Source organism: Stegostoma tigrinum, chromosome 2, assembly GCF_030684315.1.
Source record: "Stegostoma tigrinum isolate sSteTig4 chromosome 2, sSteTig4.hap1, whole genome shotgun sequence".
In the NCBI taxonomy this organism is placed as follows: Eukaryota; Metazoa; Chordata; class Chondrichthyes; order Orectolobiformes; family Stegostomatidae; genus Stegostoma; species Stegostoma tigrinum.
The window spans coordinates 6,375,290-6,398,318 of NC_081355.1; the positions used below are offsets into that span (position 1 = coordinate 6,375,290).

Consider the following 23,029-nt stretch of genomic DNA (forward strand, 5'->3'; position numbering starts at 1 on the left):
TTGCTGGCTAGGCCAGCATTTCTTGTCCTTCCCTAATTGCTCTTGAGATTGTAGTGGTGAGCACATCCTTGAACGACTACAGTCCATGGGCCTTGGGAAAACCCCATAGTTTTGGTTGGGAGGAAGTTCCTGGATTTTTATCCAGTGATTGAAGAAATAGCTGTATAATTCCACCCCACGGTGGAGGGATCCTTGCATGTGTTGGTGTTGCCCTTTTAGGCCATAGAAGTCATAGATTTGAAAGATGTTAAAAGAAGAGCCTTGGTGAGTTACTGCAGTTCATCTTCAGAAGGTTAACGCTGTGATGGCACAGTGCCTTGGTGGTGAATGGAGTACCAAACAAGTGGCCTGCTTTGTCTGGATGGTATGGAGTTTCTTGAGTTTTATTAGAGTTGTGTACCTTCAGGCAAGTGGGGAGTCAAGTATTGAGTTACACTCCACAGAATTTCCACCCTCTTGTAGCTGCAGTATTTGTATTCATTTTGTTTATTGTTGTTTATATTGTTTGTGACCCAAGATGTTGATGGTGGGGATTCTATAATAGTATTATCATTAAATGTCAAGGTAATATGATTAGATTCTTTCTTGTCAGTGATGGTAATTGCATGGCATTTGTGTGGCACAAATGTTAATTGTCACAAATCAGCCCATGCCTGAATGTTGTCCAGCTCCTGTTGTATATGGGCGTGGGCTGCTTCAGTATTTGAAAATTTGTGTATGATGTCAAACATTGTGCAGTGAATTTGCTTAGGACGTGGAACGAGAGGGAGGTGGAGGCAGGATCAATCATGGCTTTCAAAAGCAAATTGAACAATTATTTGAAAACAAATAATTGCAAGGCTATGGGGCAAGAACCAGACAGTTGAACTGGCTAAGTTGCTCTTGCAGAGAACCAGCATACACACGATAGGCTTCTTCGATGCTGTAATATTTCTGTGATTCTTTTGGAAACAAATCACACAGAGATTCTGTGCCCACCCTGGAGCGTCTGTAGGCCCATGGCTAAAGAAGAATGGTAATGTCGGACTTATAACTTATTTCTTTATCTCCTCTACTTTGTCCCTAAGATTATTTTTATCTAGGATGGTACTTAAGATGGTGCCAGGAATGGCGACTTTGCCCATTTTTCACTGTACTCCTGTGTCCCTGCACTTGAGTACATTTGGCAATAAAATCTAATAATAAATCTAATTCTACAAATAATGAATGGCTGGATGGTAAGTGTTCTGTCGCTGAAAATATAATTTACTATGCGTATGTTCGTTCACATTTACCAGATGAATAAACAAATACCTCAATATACACACAAATCAGATTAGTGTTTTAGAGACAAGCTCATGTTTAATAGAGGCTCAGTTGGTAATTTTCACACTTCTGAGTAATAAACTTCCAGGTTCAAATCCCATTCCAGATTGTAAGCGAAAAACCAGAGGCCGATGTATACCCTCCAATTGATTCTCAAAAAGATTCAATGGCTAGCCATCACCACACTGCTGTTTGTGGGAGTTTGCTGTGCATAAATTCGTTGCAATGTTGCCTGCATTATGAAAATAACTAGACTTCCTTTTTTTTGTTTAAAATGCACTATGACTGGTGATCTTGAAAAGTGTTACATAACTATAATTCTTTCTGTCTACATGTTAAATTTCTTTAACCCACATTGCCAATGAAAATGTATTTTTACCATCAGCTACATGCCACAGACTTTCTCACCGAAGTTACTTGTGAGAACACGGCAAGTTGTCTAGACATGGCTATGGAGTAGGTTGTAAGGGAATACGAATCTAACCACTTCTTTGCCCTTGGAGATTAAAAGCTCTTGTAATTGTTTTGCTCCATGTAGCTTTCCCAAGAAAGTTTTATTCTCCCAGGTCATAAACCTTTGCTGTTTGATCACTGATGTAGAAGCAGTGTTTCTGATATTGCATCTCTTTGAGATCCAGGAGTTCATTGCTACTTGTAAATAACATGCGGAGTGGTCTTAATGGGCCGAATGGCCTTACTTCCACTCCTGTGTCTTATGGTATATGTCTTACTTTTCCGTTGATGAGAGATGAATTTTACGTTAATATATATTACCTCTTCACAGTAAAATGGCAAAACTCGAAGAACTGGAAGAAATTGATCTAAGTGGGAACAAACTGAAAACCATTCCGACTACCATTACGAATTGCAAGCAGATGCACACTGTCATTGCACATTCTAACTGTATTGAAGTCTTCCCTGAAGTGATGCAACTCTCTGAGATTAAGGCGAGAAAAACATCCAATTCTTAATATCTATGAAGCTTAAAAAAAGTGACAATAAAAATGCTCATTTAATACAGAAATTGCTGGAAAATCTTTGCAGATCTGGCAGCATCTGTGGAGAGAAAGCAGAGTCAACATTCTGGCTCCAGTGATCCTCCTTCAGATCCTTCTTGAGTTCTGAGGAAGGGTCACAGGACCCAAAGCATTAACTCTGTTTTCTGTGCACAGATGATTCCAGCTGTGTGCTTTTTCAGTAATTTCTATTTTTATTTCTGATTTCCAGCATCCATAGTTCTTCTTATTTTGCTAATTTAATAACTGGTATCTGAAAAGCTATCATTCAAAATCACTATATATACAATATATTCCATTTTTAGTACGCATTATGTGATGTTGACTCTGATTTGTGCTAGTATGACATGGCTGGAAGATAAAAGATAAGAAATGTTAAGCCTATACTATTTTTGTTGACTCAAACTAACCTTACCTTCCTCCCTGTGATATCCTTCAATCCTTCCCAATGCTACCAATGGCATATTGTTCCTGTTTATTATGGCTTTCACTGGTAGTTTACTCTATTATCCCTAAATATAAATGTTCTGTTTCCTTTCACAATTCCAATTAAGAGGTAACTGACTGTGTATTAGAATCCATTACTGTAACAGATTTCCTGAACCTAAATTTCTCTTCTTTCCTGGAAACCACAACCACATTCAAGCTCTGGCTCTCAGTTCACCAGTTTCTTCTGTTGTTTCAGTTTAGGGAAACAAAAGAAAAATGAACAATTCTTAGCCACAAGTGTATTGAAAGTAACAACATTTATATTGAGAATATAATTTGGGCAGTTCAGTTCAAGCTGTCAATGCAGATTTGAAGTATTAAGCCTGGATTATATTGAGTTCTGAACATAATGAACTGACTAATGTCATGTGGAATGGTCTAAAATTACTCCTTAACCTCCATTACCTCAATGATTGTGAGATTGAAATAAAAAGTTTGATTAAATGAGTATTTTGAATGTGCTGCAATCTGAAATGTAACAAATGTGAGTGGAATTGGTTATTCTTATTTTAAAAGAAGCCTTCACTGTTTCGGTCTCTGTAATCGCAGCATCTGGAATAGTAGCTTTACTTTATGCTGAAGTAGGTCAGTTCACAGAATTAGAAACAGTAATTTGCCTGGATCAAATAAAGTAAGCCATATTTTAGGAGAACATTATTCATTAGTAGCTGCCAGGATGACCATTAATAAGTTCATATTCCATTTAAATTAGATATCTTGCTTAGACAAAACCAATTCATTGCTTGGGTGAATTAAATCAAGGCTGAAGTTAATGATGCATTTCTCTATGGGGGTTTTCTTAAAGAAAATTTTCAGTGATTTATTTCTTTATTGTAACTTGACAAACCTTTTTGCCTAATTTCACAAATGGAGTAATATTTATAATTTCCATTCTTTTAATTCTTGGGATCAGGATTTTGATGCTTTGACAGTAGTAGATATTTCCTATATGAGTGTATACAAATAAGATGATACCCAGGAACTAGGTCAAAATCAATTACTTCCACTCAAGGAATTGGTATGTACAGTTGAGAACTTTAACAGAAATATGCTGTACATTTTTTTTTTTTGAGTGATAAATGCTTTCTGGGAGTCTGTTGAACCAGAATTAAATTTGTTAACTCATCCGTACAATCAGAGGCAAAAGAGGGAAAGAAAGCTTAGGTGCCATCAGTTTGTGCAAGAGTACATTTCATAACTCTCCTGGCTTTTTGCCCGAGGCCACAGTTAACAGAATCTTGCATAACACAGAATGGGAAACAGGAGGTTGATGAACTGGAATCCAGCCAAATCTATTGCTTGTGTACTTCTTTCTGTAGTGTGTTGACCTGAGCTGTAATGAGTTGACCGAGATCACGTTGCCTGAAAATCTGCCACCGAAACTGCAAGAACTAGACCTGACTGGAAACCCCAGGCTGGTCCTGGATCACAAAACTTTGGAGCTGCTGAAGTAAGCAATCATTATATCCATTTAATATTGTGTCAGCAATTAATCTTGTTATCCTGTGCAGTTTTCTGTGGCCTGTGGTGAACACAGTCTTTGAACTTTAGATTTTACTGAGGGTTTAAATCACTTAATCTCACTCAAGCATGAGAAAAGAATGCATTTTTCCAGGACACAGCTCAATGGGGGGCGGGGCGGGGGGTGATGGCCTAGTGGTATTATCACTGGGCTATTAATCTGGAGACCCAGATTACGTTCTGGGGACCCAGGTTCCAATCCTGCCATGGCAGATGGTGAAATTTGAATTCAATGAATAACTGGAATTAAGATTCTAATGATGACCATGAATCCATTGCTGATTGTCAGGAAAAATCTATTTGGTTCACTAATGTCCTTTAGAGAAGGAAACTGCCATCCTTACCTGGTCTGGCCTAGATATGACTCCAGCCCCACAGCAATGTGATTGACTCTTAACTATCTTCTGGACCATTCAGGATGGGCAATAAATACTGCTGAGCCAGCGACACCCTCAGCCTGTGAATGAATAAGGAGAAAAGGATATATTTCTATATTTGCAAATACTGGATGCACTGAAGATGATTCAATTAATTTCATAGATTTAAAAAACAGAACTTAAATTTCATTTCATTTCATTTTCACCTGTACCATCTCTGATACTTTTCTGTCCTTCCTGGACCTCTGTCTCCATCGCTTGCATCCACCTGGAAACCGATATCAATTTTAAGCCTACCGACTTCCACAACGACCTAGAATACTCCTCCTCCTCTCACCCACCTTCCTGTAAAAAGGCCATCCCCTATTCCCAAATTCTTCACCTCTGCTGCATCTGCTCCCAACATGAGGCCTTCCACTCCTGAACATCCCAGATGGCCTTTTTTTCTCCAAGGACCGCAACTTCCCCATCAGTGATTGAAAATGCCCTCAACCGTATCTCCCGCATTTCCCACAACTCATCCCGTATACCCCCTACCTGCAATAATAACCAAAACAAAATCCCCCTCATCCTCACATACCGCTCCACCAACCTCCAAATCCAACGCATCATCCTCTGACACTTACCGCCATCTGCAATCTGACCCCAGTAGCAAAGACATTCTTCCCTTCCCCACCCTTATGTGTTCTCCAGAGGGACCGCCCTCTCCGTGACTCCCTTGTCCGCTCCACACTCCCCTCCAGCCCACCACCCCTGGCATTTTTCCCTGCAACCGCAGGAAGTGCTACACCTGCCCCTACATCTCCCCCCTCACCCCCATCCCAGGCCCTAAGATGACCTTTCACATCATCAAACAGGTGTTCACCTGCACATCTGCTAATGTGATATGCTGTATCCGCTGTTTCCGTTGTGGCCTCCTCTACATCGGGGAAACCAAGCAGAGGCTTGGGGAGCGCTTTGTGGAACACCTGCACTCAGTTCACAAAAAACAACTACACCTCCCAGTCGAACAGCGCCCCCCCCGCCGCCGCCGCCAAACTCCTCAGATGACATGTCCATCCTGCATTGCTACAATGACGCCACCCGAAAGATACAGGAACAGCATCTCATATTTTGCTCGGGAACCCTGCAGCCCAAGGGTGTCAATGTAGACTTCACAAGCTTAAAAATCTCCCCTGCCCTGACTGCATCCCAAAAGCAGCCCAGCTAGTCCCTGCCTCCCGAACCATTCCCCCCATCTCCTTGACCTGTCCGTCCTCCTTGGTCCGACCTATCCCCTCCCTAACTCCCTACCTACATTCACCTTCACTGGCTCTAACCCTGCTTGTTTGACCTGTCTGTCTCCTCTCATCCTATCTTCTCCTTTTATCCATCTTCTATCCGCTTCCCCCTCTCTCCCTATTTATTGCAGAATCCCCTTACCCTCCCCCATTTCTGAAGAAGGGTCTTGACCCAAAACGTCAACTTTCCTGCTCCTCTGATGCTGTTTGTCCTGCTGTGTTCATCCAGCTCTACACCTTGTTATCTCAGATTCTCCAGCATTGGCAGTTCCTACTATCTCTACTTAATTTCATTATCAGTTATCTGGATTGTATTTTGGAAAAAAGTACCCTTTTAAATATCATAGCCCAGACTTATGTGCACAGAAGCTGTAAGGGAGAATTTTAAAATGGTGGAGATGCCCTGATTGCAGGATTGCCACCCCCCCAGTCTCTGGCACCTCCAGTTTTTCTTGACGTGTGTTAAGTCTGCAGGTCTGAGTCAACAACGACTAGACTCAAGATAACAAGGTGTGGAGCTGGATGAACACAGCAGGCCAGGCAGCATCTTAGGAGCAGGAAAGCTGACATTTCGGGCCTAGACCTTTCTGATGAAGGGTCCAGGCCTGAAACGTCAGCTTTCCTGCTTCTCTGATGCTGCCTGGCCTGCTGTGTTCATCCAGCTCTACACCTTGTTATCTCAGATACTCTAGCATCTGCAGTTACTATTATCTCTCTCAATAACTGGATTCAGGAACTTTTGCAAAGTTACCGTCAAAAGGTCTTACCCATGCCTCCTCATAGAATCGTACAATACAAAAAGAGGCTCTTTGGTCCATCAAGACTATTGGGTACCACCAAAGATATACTACTCCTTACCTTAATGCCACTTTCCTGCAGTAGGCCCATAGCCTTGAATATTATGACGTACACCCTCATCCCAATGACTGTCATACCCACTGTGCTAACTCATAGCACTTCAATGCTTAAAAATGTAAGAAGGATGAGGCTTAATTGAGAGCTTAGATTCTTATAAAAGGTTTTACTTTGCTCATACGCCTTGCAAGAAGGGAAATTTTTGCCTGGTTGACAGTTTTGGGTAATATGTTTAGCCTTTGTTTTCCGTACAGACTGCTTTATCAATGTTTTCTTCTACCAGAGTGGGTAACAAGTGTTTTCTTAGTAGTCCACACATGTCACTTACCAAACGGTTTGGTAATTCTGCAGAGTGTGTACACTGAATGAATTGGCATTATTTGGCACGGAGGAGCTACTTGGAGAAAGCAGGGGCAATGAGTTGGCATGGGAATTAAATGCTTGCTGAGGGCCGAGAGGACCTAACATAAAAGCAAACTGCTGAGACAAGATCAAGTGAACAAAGACAAACATTTTAAACATCAGGCCCTCCCCCACCCCCATGGCCATCTCCAATCTGCTTCTGTGGTGAAACTGGGTTAAACAGGGCACTTTCTGTTGAAGCAAATCTGGGAAATTTTCTGACCACAGGTGTCAATTTTAATGACAAAAATCCATGCTTGAAAGTGCCTGTATTGTATAAATGCAGCAAAAGATATTATAGCAGATGCAAAAAAAAGTAGTTTCAGAAATTTACATGGAATTCATCTTTAGTCAATAAAAATGCATAAAATTTAAGATAGAAATAGTATAAACAGTTGGAAAGCAGAGCACTTGTCTTGCATGCTAACTTGTAATTCGGTAAGGCTGACTAGCTGACTGAACTGCTTAATTTTGCAGAAAATAACTTATTCTTTTACCTTTCTTGCATTAAATACTAATATTGATGATTGTGTTCTGACCTCTGTGATAGAATAAACCCTAGGAAACGTTGTTTATTCCGTGGTGTATTATTATGAACAATACACCTCTGATATAAAGTGTAATAGTTTGTTTTGATTGTTTTGTCCCAATTTCTATAGAATTTCTAATTTATGTTTTCATCATTGTGTTTATTAAGAAACCTCTTTCAGAATCATAATAAAATGTTTCAAATGTAATTAAGAAGCATTCAAGCAATTAAAACAAATAATATGAAGATATGCTTGTTCATACATGTTGATATTTTCTAACCAACCTGTCCAGAGTTATGACACAACTCTGAAGCAGGTGAGACTTGAACTGTACAAAATTGTCTAATAGATTTCTCCTGTCTATTCAAACCATCCTGCCCGCATACACTTATTCCAGTAATATGCGTTGCTTCAAGATAGATCAGCCCTCCACATCTTTTACTGTTGGTGAGGCTTCTGGTACACCAGCTGTGTGGAGTCACGGTTATGTAGAAGCTTCTGGAATGAAAAACAGGTATGTTTATGTTGTGATAATTGCAGGGAAAAGGAAATCTGCACTCTCTAAAGTATGCTTTTCATCTGCTCTGAGAGATTCTCATGTGGAAGTCAGTTAAAAGAAGTTTGTAAATTACTGGAAAGGCCAATCATCAAGACTAGGTTCTGTCTGTTATGATTTGGTTTGCTGTTTGCGGAAGATTCTTTCATTTGTTTGTGCAGTTGCTAGGATACAGGAAGGAACTGACAGTTAACATCTATATAAGATCCCTGTGTCTTCAGAAGAGCCACAGCCTTAATGGATCTTTACAAATTCAAAGGCTTTTCTTTCTTTGTCTCGACCAAGTTTAGAGAAGAAATGAGAGAAACCTTTAATATTCAAGGAATTCAAATTATAGAATAGAATTTAAGTGACCATGGCAGTTTCTAAAAGTGCTGAATTCTCTTTGTTGAAATGAATGTCGTTAGCATTTTTAAAGCATCAGGCTGCCTTTAGTAATTGGAGAATTTATTGTGCAGTGATAGAGGGTGATATATGGTTTTCTGTAAAGATTTTACATTAGATTTTATACATTACAGTTAAACCATTCCTTACAACTTTTAAGAAGGCCTGAGTCAATATTTTGAGATGGTGCAGCTATTCTTATAAAATTGCACAATTTAGGAGTGATTTAGGAGATTTCCTGGGCGTTTCACTAAACCGACTGGAAAAATAGCATTTTTTTTAAAGAAAAGATATTGTGGTGGAATACTAATGGTAAACTTGTTTTCTTTATTTAAACATCAGGCTATGTGTAGCTGCCTTGTCGGTGAATAATTTTTGTGATAACAGAGAGGCTCTCTATGGTGTATTTGATGGTGACAGGAATGTAGAAGTCCCCTACCTCCTGCAGTGCACCATGAGTGATGTTTTGGCAGAGGAACTGCAGAAATCGAAGAATGATGAGGAATACATGACTAACACTTTCCTAGTCATGCAGAGGTTAGTAAAATCGTTGGGAATCTGTTACATAATGATGTGTTATGCCTGTATAGCTTTATGTTGCGATTTAATACCATCATATTTGAATAAAGAAATTTAGTGGACTGTCTAGTATCACTTGTTCAGTTGAGTTGGCTTGGCTCAGCTTAATTGAGGATAACTTTGTGGATGTGATGTTGTGCAGCCTTCATGCATATTCTGTTTGCTTGTGCCTCTAATTGATGTAGTATTTTAAGTTTTAAAAGACGCAAATCTAAAACCCAGATTTTTAATTTATCACATTTGGAAATGAGGAAGAATTTCCTGTTTTAAAAAAGATTGAAAATTTCACATACTTTATTCCTCACTCTGTAATGTTTTTAAATGAATGATTTATAATTAAGATTAGAACATGGATATAGGACAGTGTCAAGACTCATGTTCAGATGGAGTCATTAATTATTTTTATCTTCTATTCAGCCCTATGTTCATCCCTCAATTCCTGTATTTGAGGAGGATAGAATATCTTCAGGGAATTACAAACCAGTCAGCTTGACATAGTAGGAAAAGAAATGAAATCCTTGCGATCAGAGTAAATAAAAGAATATCTAGAAATGAGAAATAAATAAAATCCTAAATAGTCACCATTAATTTTAAAAGGGAGAATCTTGTTTGACTGTCTTTATTGAATTTTGGCATTGTGATGCAATCAATATAATTTAATTCGGATTTTCAAAAGGCCTGAGGTGCCCCATAATAAACTAAGGAATAACGTCACAGAACATGGAGTCAGGGAAGAGATGCCAGAATGGATTGCGAGCTGGCTGCAAAATAGAGAACAGAGAGCGGGAATAAAGAGTAGTTATTCAGCAGAAGGTATAAAGAGATGTTCCACAATGATCTGTACTGGGACTAGCGATGCTCACAATTTTCTTGAACAATTTAGACATTAAAATCAAAATCCCAATTTCTAAATTTGTGGATGTGGTCAATATTGAGGTTGGTGACGATAAATTATAGGGGGATGTTGATAAGCTTGCAAACTGGGCAAATAGTTGTCAAATGGCATATAACACAGATAAATGTGAAGTAGTACATTTCGCTAAAAAGAATGTGAAAGTTACGTTGTACTTGAAAGGTGCAAATCCAGATGGGGTATTGAAACGAATGTATGTTGGATATAAATATGCCAATGGCTAAAGGTGATGCCACAGGATAGCAAGTTCATAAAAAGCAAGTTAAGCACTATAGGAAGGATGGAATTTAAATAGGGGTTATGCTTCAGTTTTCACAGTAGAAAACATTAACCAGCATTCAGAAATTACGAAATGTTCAAAGAGAGGACGAAATAAAGACTTTAAATTTAAGTAGAGGAACAAATACTTGGGAAATCAACAGAGCTTATGTCTGATAAGTCCAAGTGGACCTGCTGAGATACATCCTAGGATAAAAAGGGAATAGTTTCAGTGGGTGCACTGCTAGTAATCTTCCAGGAATCCTTAGATTCTGGAAAAGTTGCAGAGAATTGTCGGTTTTCCAGTGTAACACCTTTATTTAAAAAGTCACTTAGTTTAATATCAAAATGTTTGTCTTTTAGTCTGATCAAGCAGATTCAACATGGCTGAAAAAATTACTAGAACATTTTGAGGAGGTCATGAGGATAGATCAAGAGGAGGCAGTGGATGTAATATTACTTAGATTTTCAGAAGGCATTTGGTAATGAGCCACACATGAAGTTAAGTAATAAGAACCCATGGTGTTGGAGGTAGTATATTAGCATGGATAGCAGAGTGGCTAAGATTGGGTGCCAGATAGTTGGGACAAAGAGGACATTTTCATAACTTGTATTTATTGGTTTACCACAGGGATCAGTGCTGATAATACAGTTATGTACAATACATTTTCATGACAGCACCATTCCTTGTGGCATACCACTGATTACAGTCCTCCAGTCAGAAAAGCAGCCCTCCACCAGCACCACCCTCTGTCTCCTGTCTTTCAGTCAGTTCTGTAACCAAATGGGTCAATCCTCCTGTATTCCATACGATCTAACCTTGTTAACCAGTCTACCATGAGGAAATCTGTTGAACACCTTACTGATGTCCATATAGATCATGTCCACCGCCTTGTCTTCATGAGCCTTCTTTATTACTTCTTCAAAAAAATACTAGCCTGATACTAGGTAGGGAGGGGTTTGAATAATGAGTTATGAATGTGGAATTTTTTTTTCCATAGAGGGTTGTTGAGACTGGGTCAGTAAGTATACTCCAGGTTGAAATACAGAAATTTTTAATCATAAGGATATAAAGAAAAGACAGGAAAGTGGAGTTGAAGATTATCAGATCAGCTATGATGAATTGCCTACTTCTGCACCTGTGTTTCATGTTCTGTACTAAACTTGCATCAGATCTTGGTTAGAGCACATTTAGATTTACTAGGTAGGGAGGGGTTTGAATAATGAGTTATGAATGTATAGATTTAGATTTACTGTATACAATTTTGGTTATCATATCATAAAAAGCATATAAAGGCTTTAGAGAAGCTTCAGGGAAGATGTACAAGCATGATACCAGAAGTGTGGATTTTTTTTGTCAGGAAAGGATTGATGGACGAGATCTCTCTTCCCTTGTAAAAGATGCAATGACCTAATAGAGGCCTTTACAATTAAGGTTTTTATACCATGGATACAGAAAGAATGTTTTCTGTTGTGGAGAAGAAATTAACAAGAAGCCTTCAATCTAAGATATCCTCCGAGAAATCCAAGAGGCAATTCAGAAAAATCTTCTTGAAAAATCAGGGAGTTGACAGTTATGCTGAGTTGGCACAAAAGATGATTTGAGGTGTGGGACAAGCTTGTCATGATCTTGTTGAATGATGGGCCAAGCTTAGGGATGAGAGGCCTACTCTTCGTCTTATTCCTTTATGTTCATCTTCCATTCTTGCCTTTGTACACTCCAACATTTCTTCACCGTACTGATCTTCTTCAGCTGACTTGTTTTCTCCTGCCTTTGCTTCTGCACTTAGCTCTGAAGTCCCTCTTCATTCCCTGTTTCCCATAATCTGTTTTCAAAGTCATTACCAACACTAAGCTATAACAAAGAACTGTGGAAGCTGGAGATTTGAAACTAAAACGCAAATTCGGATCTAGCAGAATCTTTGAGAGAAAAACAAAGTTAACATTGAGTCCGGTGACCCTTCTTCAGAACTGAAAGCTGCTCGTGGTATTCATGCTGAATACAGGATATAGGGTTTGTGGGGCTGTTGTGAGGGGAAAGATTAAGTTGAGTAGATGGAGGCTGTTCTGAGAGAGAAAAAGGGAAGCAGACAAAGGGATTGCTGATGGTAAGCCAGGAAAGAAGTAAATGTTGAATGAGTGCTAATGGGTAGTGTGAATAGTTGAAAATGCATTGGCTGTGCTGGGAGTAACCCATCTAGAACGGGACCTGGGATGAGGTGGTGGGTGACAAACATGAAGAAGGATGTTCATGCTCTTAAACTGTTAAGCTGAAGATTGCGTCCTGAAGGCTGTAAGGTACATAGGCAGAAGATGAGGCATTGCTCTTCCAACTGCGTTGAGCTTTGCTGGAGCACTGCAGCAGGCCTCTTGAGCCAAGAACCTGATGCGTTGAAGTGGCAGGCAACTGGATGTTCAGGATTTTTTTTTTTTTACAGAGTGAATGTGTTCTGCAGATAGCTAGTCTGCTTTCTGTCTCTGCAATGGAGAGGAGACCACATTGTGAGCAGCAAGTACAGTAGTCTAAATTGAATGAAGTACAGGTAAATCACTGCTTCACCTGGAAGATGAGCCTGGAGCTTTGGGTAGCGAGGAGGGAGGAGATAAATGGGTAAATGTTGCACCTTCTGCAATAGCACGAGAAGAGGATATGGGGAAGTAGGTTGGAAGTGGAGGAGGACTGAACAAGAATGTCCTGGAGGGAACAGTTCCTGTACAATACTGTGAAGGGAGGAGAGAGGGATGTGTTTATGGTGATATCCTGCTGGATGTGGCGGAAATGGAAGCTTGCTATCTGTTAGATGCAAAGACTGGTGGGGTGGAGAATGAGGACAACGGAGACCTATCGTTGTTGTGGGAGTGAAGGGAAGGGGTGAGGGCAGAAGAGCAGGAAGTAGCTTGGAAATAACTTAAGGGCCCTGGTCAACTATGGTAGCAGGAAATACTTGGTTGACAAAAAGGCTGGATGCTCTGAGGCTCCTTTGCAGAATATGGCATCATCAGTACAAATGCGACAGAGACAGATAAACTGGAAGAATGGAATGGAGTGGCATGTCTGCAGTGCTCCAGATAAGCTCAGTGCAAGTTGGAGGCACATGACTTCATTGTCCATCTAGGTACCTTTATAAGTCTCTAACCTCAAACCAATTTCAGAGCATGAACATAGTCCTCCATATTTGTAATCCACCCCCACATCCTGTTATATGGCATGCTCCCAGCTCAACCGACTCATTTTCAACTATTCACACTTCACATTAGTCTCCATTCAGCACTCACTTCTTTCCTGACTTACCAACAGCAATCTTTTTACTTTTTGCTCTCTCTGGGCACAGTCTCCATTCAGTCGACCATTCACTGGTTAATCCCTCTGATTTGCATACTTGCAAGGTTGGCTTCAAGCTCGATAGTTTTCTTATTTCCCTAATTGACTTGTTGCATCAAGCAATGCAGTCCTTCACTGTAAATAGAGGTTTTCTGTTATAGTGCTGTCCATGTTCTTGTACTATCTACAGAAGGTCTGTGTCTATTCCATGCAAATAACAAGGATTTATGTACAAGCATCAGTTTGCACCCTTGGAAAAACAAGTATAAAAGGATGTTAATTTTTGGGGACATTTGAGTCCAGATAAAGTGATACTGTTTGCCTTGGGTTCAGGAGAGCTTGGCACAGGCATTAGCCTCTGATGCACCAGACTGCAGTTCAACACAGACTCGGACAAGCAAAGGAACAAAGCAAAAGTTGGCTACATCAATCCCTTTTCCCTCTCTGTAAAATTCCTTGTCCAGTTTTCTGTTGAAAGAAACAGGAAAAAAATATATTTGGAAACAATCCTAAAGCTCAGATACCCAGATAAAAAACAGGGTTCAACCAAGCAACCAAAGAACTATCAACTTATGTGAATAGGTTTTATTAAATTTTTTCTACATGAGTTTAGTAGGAGCTAAACACTGGGGGGTGCTGGAAATCCGAAACAATCATAGAGAATGCTGAAGAACTCAGCGGGTCAGGTAGTATCTACAGAGAGAAGAACAATTAAAGTTTGGAGTCTGGTGATCTACTGTCAGAACTCATAGCTAGAAAAGGTGATATTAATGCCGATAACAGGGGGAATGGGGGTGGGGACTAGCACTGATGAATGAGTCGAATGGATGGATATGGCACCCAGAGAGTGTGAAAACAAAAAAGGGAAGCAGACAAAGGATTGCTGATATTAAGCTGGAAGAGAAGTAAGTGTTGAATGAGTACCAGTGAGAAGTGCTGTACAGATAGCATTGATGCATCAACTGAGGAAGGAAAAGGGGTAGCAGTCAGTTAGAAGCAACTTAATATTTTTGGTAGTTTCATTGAATTTTTAGAACTTGTTGCGAATCCTGGAACAGTGATGCTTAATTTCCAGCACAGTGCCCCAGTGAGCTGTATAGTGAATATACTATAGCCAAGTTTGCAGATGACATGAAAATAGGGGAAAGGCAGGTTGAGAGAGGGATATGAACAGTTTAGAGATATTGACAGGTTAAAGAAGTGGGCAAAAGGTTGGCAAATGGAGTATAACATGGAAAAATGAGAAGTTTTTGGAGGGGAGAACTAAGGAAGAGTATTATTTAATTGTAGAAAAATTGCAGCATAAAGGCACTTCGAAGTACTTGTGCATGAAACACAAAACTAGAGCACTGATGCAGTAGATATCAAGAAGTCTAATGGAATATTGGCCCTTAATTCAAGGGGAATTAGACTATAAAATAGAGAAGTCATATTGCAGCTATACAAGGTGCTGGTGAGACCACATCTGGAGTACTGAGCAGTTATGGCCCCCTGATGTCATTTCATTGGAGGCAATTTGCTAGGATAATCCCTGATATGGAGGGATTTTCTTATGAGCGAAGGTTAAACAGGTTCTAACTCTATTCATTGGTGTTAGAAGAGATAACCTAAAAGGATTCTGAAGGGCCCTTACAGGGTAAGTGCTGAGAGGATGTTTCCCCTCGTGGAAGTGTTGAAGACCAGAGGGTATAGTCTCATACTAAAGGGACATCAGTTTAAGATGGAGATGAGGAGGAATTTCTTCTTGTGGATTAAGTGTCTTTGTAACTCCTTGCCACAGAGAGCTGAGGGGGGCGGAGGTGCTGGTGCAGAGTCCACATGTATATTGAAGGCTGAGATAAATATAGTAGGATAGATAAGTCAACTGAACCAGACAGGATATACCCAAGGTTACCACGGGATGTGAGGGAAGAAATTGCTGCCCTCTTGCAATGACCTTTTGCGTCCTCACACTCCAGTGGAGTAGTACCAGAAGATTGGAGGGTGGCAAAGGTCATTCCCTTGTTCAAGAAAGGGAATAGGGATAATCCTGGGAATTACAAACTGGCCAATCTTACTTCTGTGGTGGGCAAATTATTGGAGTGGATTCTGAGATAGTATTTATGATTATTTGGAAAAGCATAGTTTGATTACAAATAGCATGGCTTTGAGAGGGGCAGGTCATGCGTCACAAGCTTTATTGAATTATTTGAGGATCTGACAAAACACATTGAACGCAGAGCAGTGCATGTGGTGTATATTGATTGTAGCGAGGCAATTGATAAGGTTCCACATGGTAAGCTCATTCAGAAAGTAAGGAGGCATGGGATTCAGGCAAATTTGGCTGTCTGGATACAAAACTGGATGTCAAATAGAAGACAGAGGGTGGTAGTAGATGAAAGTACTTGGAATATCGTGTTCAGTTCTGGCCACCTCATTATAGCAAAGATGTGGAAGCTTTAGTGAGGGTGCAGAGGAAATTTACCAGGATGCTGCCTGGACTGGAGGGCGGGTCTTATGAGGAAAGGTTGAGGTAGCTAGGGCATTTTTCATTGGAGTGAAGGATGAGAGGTGACTCGATAGAGGTGTACAAGATGACGAGAGGTATAGATAGAGTAGATAGCCAGAGACTTTTCCCAGGGCGGAAATGACTACTATTACGAGGGGGCATAATTTTAAGATGCTTGGAGGAAAGTATAGGGGAAATGTCAGAGGAAGGTTCCTTACACAGAGAGTGGTGGGCATATGGAATGCGCTGCCGGCAGTGATAGTGGAGTCAGATACTTAGAGACTTTTAAGCGACTCTTGGATAGGCACATAGAGGATAGTAATATGTAGGGTATACAAGGTAGATTGATCTTAGAATAATAGGCCAGCACAACATCGTGGGCCAAAGGGCCTGTACTGTGCTGTACTGTTCTATGTTCCAAGTTCTAAATGACTTGCACTGGACTTTCCCACACTTTTTGAGAGGGTGGGCAGTGGATCATTCTCAGGTAATTTAATCTATCTGGTGGTGCATTAGAACCACTTGGGAATGAGGTAACTTTCTCTACCTCTTTATCAAGAAGCACATAACCTACACTGGGTCATGCAGTCAGAGCTAACATCCCAGATTCTGCAATTGGAAATTTCTAATGTTCAGCAATGTTACTTGTATACAGTATACCACATTTCAGTGCCACCTTAACATGTATCACAGGAAAGATTCCCACTGTGATAAATGCTTTTCACAAACAATTTCAGTATAAATATTGTGCAGCAATTTTTTTTCTGTAATTGTTCTGAATTTATTATTTCAGGAAACTTGGAACTGCTGGACAGAAGCTTGGAGGCTCCGCTGTGCTTTGTCACATAAAGCATGACCCAATGGATCCTTCTGGTTGCTTTACATTGACTGCAGCCAATGTGGGAAAGTGCCAAGCTGTCCTCTGCAGAGATGGCAAACCATTGCCTCTCTCAAAGCTATACACTGTTCGTTGCAATGAAGAATTGGAGAGAGTTAAACAATACAAAGCTATTGTCACCGAGGTAAAATATCCAGTACGCAGCTGAATGAAGCTAAGTTACATCAAGAGCAGTTTTCCAAACAACCAATTCCTGCGAAATATTTAATTTGAAGAAGTCTGATTATTTCCAGATGTACACACTTTGAGGTTTACAATTACTTGCACATTCCTAGACTTTTGATTTTTTTTTTTCTCACATCCCTGACCCAGTGGATGGACTTGTTCTTGTCTTGTTGAAATGCCCAATGCAGCAGTTAAGAAGGCAGTTGAGAAATTCAGAAATAGTTGATGAAAATGATGATGTAACTAAAATAAATTGTGCACCTTATTATAGTTAAGGAACAAATGATGTGGTACTTATGTAATTCATGAAGAAAAAAACTTGCTGTAGACTTTGGTAGAGGTATTACAAAGGCCACTTGCCAATCAATCAGCACTCTGTTGTTCCCCTTTCCATCTATATTTTTGCAAAGACAAATCACTTTGACAACATGTCTTTTTTTGTAAGCAATGCTCAAACTAATTAATATTCTCACCATTTGTTGAAGCTGGGGAGCTGTGGTTAAGCATATCTGATAGGAACGTCATTGATTCAGTATCATATCCCTCACTTCAGCTCACTGACAGAAAAGAATGGACAGAACTATCTAAAAATACTTTGCAAAAGAGAAATATACGCATTTCATAGTCTTCTATCAGAAGTTATTGCCTGTAAATCAATTTGAAATCGGCAGTCATAAATACTTAATTTTAAACACAAGTTATTCCTAAAAGTCACCCCATAAAACAAAATCTCCCTCATGAATGAAATAGGCACAGTAATCTGGAAAGCAAAAGGGAAAATGTTTGAAATTTAACTTCAGGAAAACAAACACACAAGCGAGAGGCCACAGCCAGTGTAGTGAATTGGACGACAGTACTTCCACTTTTTAATCATAATTCTTCTGCATTCTTTCATTGTATATTGTTAATTAAGATCTGCTACTACCCCATAAGGGAAAAATCAAATGGAAAAACCATCCCTTGATTAGCCCTCATTCAACCTTGTGTCAACTTCGTGCCTGTTCTGCATCAGATAATGGTCTCTCCTGTTGCTGGCTAGATCTGTTGTTTCTAATGCAGAAGAATGCAGCCGGGAGCTGCACCAGGCATACATAAATATGAGAAGTCAACCTGGTGAAGCTACAAAACAGTTCTTCTGGTATGAAAAGCAGTGTAAGTAGCATGAACAGTGTTAAATAATTCCACAACCAGCGGTCAGATACTGGTGTTGCAGTCCTATCACAGCTAGTTGTGAATGGTGATAGACAGTTAAGAACTTGCTGGAGGAAGAAGCTCCACAAATATTGCTGTCCTTAATAAAGGAGGAGTTCAGGACACAGTGACAAAGATAAGGCTGAAGCGATTGTGACAGTTTTTGGCCAAAAGTGCTGAGTGGATGAACGACCTCAGCCTCCTCCAGAAGTCCCCACCATTACAAATGCCAGTATTCAGCTAATTTTATTGACTCCACATGATGTCTAGAATGACTGAAGGCACTGGATGGTACAAAGGTTATTGTACCTGATAACATTCTGCTAATAGTACTGAACATTTGTGCTTCAGATTCTGCCATGCTCCTAGTCTAGCTGTTCAGTACAGCTACTAGACTGTCTTGTACTTGACAGTGTGGAAATGAGCCAAATTAATAAAATTCTGGACAGATCCAAGCCTACTCTCAATCATCAATAAAGTGATGGAAGGTGTCAACAATACTACCAAGCAGCATTGACTTAACAGCACCCTGCCCACTGATGCTCAGTTTGAGTTCCACCAGGGTCACTCAGCTCCTGACCTCATTACAGTGTGAGTTCAAACATGGAAAAAAAAGAAGCTGATTCCCAGAAGTGAGATGATAATAACTGCCCTTGGATATCAAGACAAAATTTGAATGAGTGTGACATGAAGCTTTAATAAAACTGGATTCAGTGGGGATCAGGGGAAACTGTCTGCTGATTAGAATCATACGTGGAATGGAGAGAGATGGTGTGGCTGTTCAAATCAGTCATCTCAGCTCCAGGATGTCTGTAGGGTTCATCAGGGTGATGTCTGAGGTTTGACCATCTTTAGCTGCTTCATCAATGACTTTCCCTTCATCGTAAGGTCAGAACTGGGGTGGTTCATTGAACATTATGTAGTCAACACCATTTGACACCGACTCCTCTGATTCTGGAACAGTCCATGTGAAAATACAGTAAGACCTAGACAGTATCTAGTTTTGGGCTGACAATTGGCAAATAACATTCACTTGCTCACATGCCAGGCAATGACCATCTCCACCAAAAGAGGATCTAACCATCACTACTTGACATTCAATGGCATGACTATCACTAAATCCACCACAATCCATAGCCTAGGGCTTACCATTGATCAGAAATTAAACCATACTAGCCATGTAAATATTGTAGTGCAGTGAATAACTCACCACCTGACTACCAAAGCTTGTCCATCATCCACAAGGTATAAGTCAAGAATGTGATGAATTCTCCCCATTTGCCTGAATGAATGCAGCTCAGGCAATACTCAAGAGACTTGACACCATTGAGGACAAAGCAGTCCACTTGATTGATACCACGTCCACAAATGTTCACTCCCTTCAATTATTAAGGACGTAATAGTAGCACATTTTGCTAATCTTAACAGCTTTCTATATTACATGGTATACATGCAGCCAGCAAAACTGTAACAGTCCCAAAATAATGCTCAAAGCAGTTACGAACTAAGCTTCAAAAGATGCTATTGATTCTCCCTTTCGCAGAAATGAGCAGTTTGTGCTGAAGTTCAATTCTTCAAAATGGAATGCCTGGCTTGGTTGATATAGAAAACCATAATTTCTATCTCGAGTGGCAAAGCAGGAAACAGTTGTTTTGACCAAGTAGAATCTTTTCAATTGAGATTAGCCTGATGGACAGAAGGGGATGGCGTAACCAATTGTCAAGTACTTCTGTTAAAATCACTTACATAATTTTATTTTAAAACACATAACCTAAGAACTGCTGCTTTTCAAATAGCCTGATATTTCCCCATGTCTTAATTTCTGAACAAATTATAACATTAAGAAGCTACTGCTGCTGATGGTATCCTGTTGCCCCCACATAAAAAATTTCATTTAGGTTGTAGCTTTTTTTCCCCCCTGTTTTGTATTGTCTACAAATATTTTATTAATGTTAATCTGTATAATTTCTATACCTCCTTCATCTATTATTTGTATTCATCTTCTTTTGTAGGACAATAAGGTTAATGGGGTGACTGATTCTACAAGGATTTTGGGCTACACATTCCTCCATCCGTACGTTGTGCCTCGACCTCATGTTCAGTCTGTTATACTCACACCTCAAGATGAGTTCTTCATTTTGGGTAGTAAAGGCCTCTGGGACAGCATCTCCCATTTGGAAGCTGTGGAATCTGTGAGAAATGTCCCTGACGCTCAAGCTGCTGCCAAGAAGCTTTGTACCCTGGCCCAGAGCTATGGATTCAATGACAGCATCAGTGCTGTGGTTGTCCAGCTGAACGTTAGCGAGGATTGCTTCTGCTGTTGTGACATGAGTGGTGTACCCCCTTCCAGCCCAGGCATTTTTCCTCCATCAGTAACTGTAGTAATAAAAGACAGGCCGGCTGATACCTTGGGGATGCCATCATCTAGTAGTGGCGTTGCCTCAGAGATAAGCAGTGAAATATCCACTTCAGAGATGAGCAGTGAAGTGGGTTCAACGGCCTCTGATGAACCTCCTCTGGTCACAATGAATGATGGAGGCCCCTTGATCCATAGCGAGCAGCGTTGTATGCTGCACCCAGTATGCTTGACCAGCTCATTCCAGCGGCAGCTGTCCAGTGCCACCTTCTCCAGCACGTTTTCAGATAATGGATTGGACAGTGAAGATGAAGAGCCTATTGAAGGAGTGTTTTCCAATGGCAGCAGAGTGGAAGTTGAGGTTGATATTCATTGTAGTCAGGTGAAGGAAAAGATGTCAGTGCATTTAACTTCTGATGCATGTGATGAAGGAATAGTAATCAGCGCAAATGAAGATGAAAACTCTGAAAAAATGCAACTTCTTAAAATTCACAGTGAAAATGACTGGCTGGACAATGACAATAGTAAGTTTGAATACTCCACAACAGGGACAATTGGTCGAAAGCGTGGAAATGGTTCTGTTGCACCTTCGGAGAAGAGCCACAACTTGATTGAGGTGGCAGCTGACGTACCGATGAAAAAGAGTGGAGGCTATTTTGCAGCCCCTCCACAGCCTGATCCAGATGATCAATTCATCATTCCTCCAGAATTAGAGGAAGAAGTAAAGGAGATTATGAAGCAACACCAGGAACAACAGCAACGCCAGTATCAACTTGACCAGCTCTCAGATTGCTATGATACACCTCTATGACCAGGAAGAAAACATTTAGTTTTAATAAATTTGAGCCTTCTACGCTCTTTTTACTTATAAATTGAAACTGTTCAGTTGAGATATTTTTCTCACTTTCTAAGCCCCCTCTGCCAGTTACACTCAGATGTGCAGCCATTTTTTAAAAAATCCTCATTAGTTGGTTCTTTTGTGATTAATTAAGATATAAAAACAGATTAACAAATTTTCATATAGCACATTGTTTGTACAAGATGAGGACACGTTTAGTATATTGCAGGCCGTCATTATTTGTAAACTGTTGAGTGTTTGTTTTAAAAACAAGCCTAAGTATTATGAATTAATAATTCTAGATAATGCTATAAATGTATTTCTAAAATCATGGCTTTTTAAAGTGAAAGTCATAGAAATTTGTAGACTTTAAAGACTAACTCCTAGGAGTTGCAAACTCATTAATGTGACATAGTCACTGAGATTTTACTAATCTTCTCTGAGAGAACAGCTGATTCACAAATTATTTGTAAATAGTTTAAAATGTTGTATAGTGATGCAAAAAAAATTTACACCATCAGAGTCTTGTATCGGGAAAAGAATAAAGCAAAGAGGACTTCTGTTTAAAAACAAAATTCATCCTCTCAATATAATGAGGTAATGAGTGACTGACTGACTGACTGGATTTTGGTGTAATTACTACCTGCCATGCTTTGTCTTTCAGGATCGCTTTTTGTTCTTTCAGTTGGCCTGTTTTCACAGTTGAGTTCCTGTTCTTCCATGTCTTCTGCTGCTCACCAGCAGTGTCCTGATGTTGCAAGGAAAACAAATGATTTCCAAAGCACTCTTGAATTGATATGTTAATACACTTTTGTTTAAAATAAATCTACAGTTTAGGTAAACCTGTATGGTTCATTTTTCATTTAAAATCAAATCCTAAGCAGTGTACTTCAAGTGACCAAAAATGTATCCCATAAAACCAAGGTGTTTTTGCTGTCATTGGCTTATTTTGGTGTTTCACAGGCAGAGGAAAATAACACCCTTTTGTGACTTGATAATAACTGTGCATTCACATGAGATCTGATGCGTAGAGTATCCCTGCAGGTATCTACTAGTGTGAAAGGAGAGACAGATGGGAGCTAGGCAAAAAAAATGAAATTGTCATGAGATTTGTCAGCTGTGACTCAATGGATACCACTGTAGCCTCTGCATTTGAAGGTTGAAAATTTAAATCAACTGCAGAAACCTGTACATGAAATCCAGGCTGACCAGGACTGAAGAAATGCTGCACTGTCAGACACACTGCTTGATAAGATGTTAAACTGAAACTTTGTCTGTTTTCAGTCTTGCGTAAATGATCCGAGGA

The 23,029-nt window shown here is 39.9% G+C and overlaps 1 protein-coding gene across 2 annotated transcripts in view; it reads left to right on the plus strand.

The window, feature by feature from the left end:
- The window catches only part of phlpp1 (PH domain and leucine rich repeat protein phosphatase 1), a 158,684-nt gene extending 136,140 nt beyond the window's left edge, over positions 1 to 22,544 (plus strand). For both annotated transcript variants that reach the window (XM_048520648.2, XM_048520638.2), the window contains exons 12-17: positions 2,090 to 2,252; positions 4,130 to 4,260; positions 8,173 to 8,289; positions 9,058 to 9,252; positions 17,069 to 17,297; positions 20,542 to 22,544. In XM_048520648.2, coding sequence (XP_048376605.2) covers positions 2,090 to 2,252; positions 4,130 to 4,260; positions 8,173 to 8,289; positions 9,058 to 9,252; positions 17,069 to 17,297; positions 20,542 to 21,696 — 1,990 coding nt within the window. In that variant the 3' untranslated portion in view covers positions 21,697 to 22,544. The remainder of the gene's footprint in view (positions 1 to 2,089; positions 2,253 to 4,129; positions 4,261 to 8,172; positions 8,290 to 9,057; positions 9,253 to 17,068; positions 17,298 to 20,541) is intronic.
- The last annotated feature ends 485 nt before the right edge of the window (positions 22,545 to 23,029 follow it).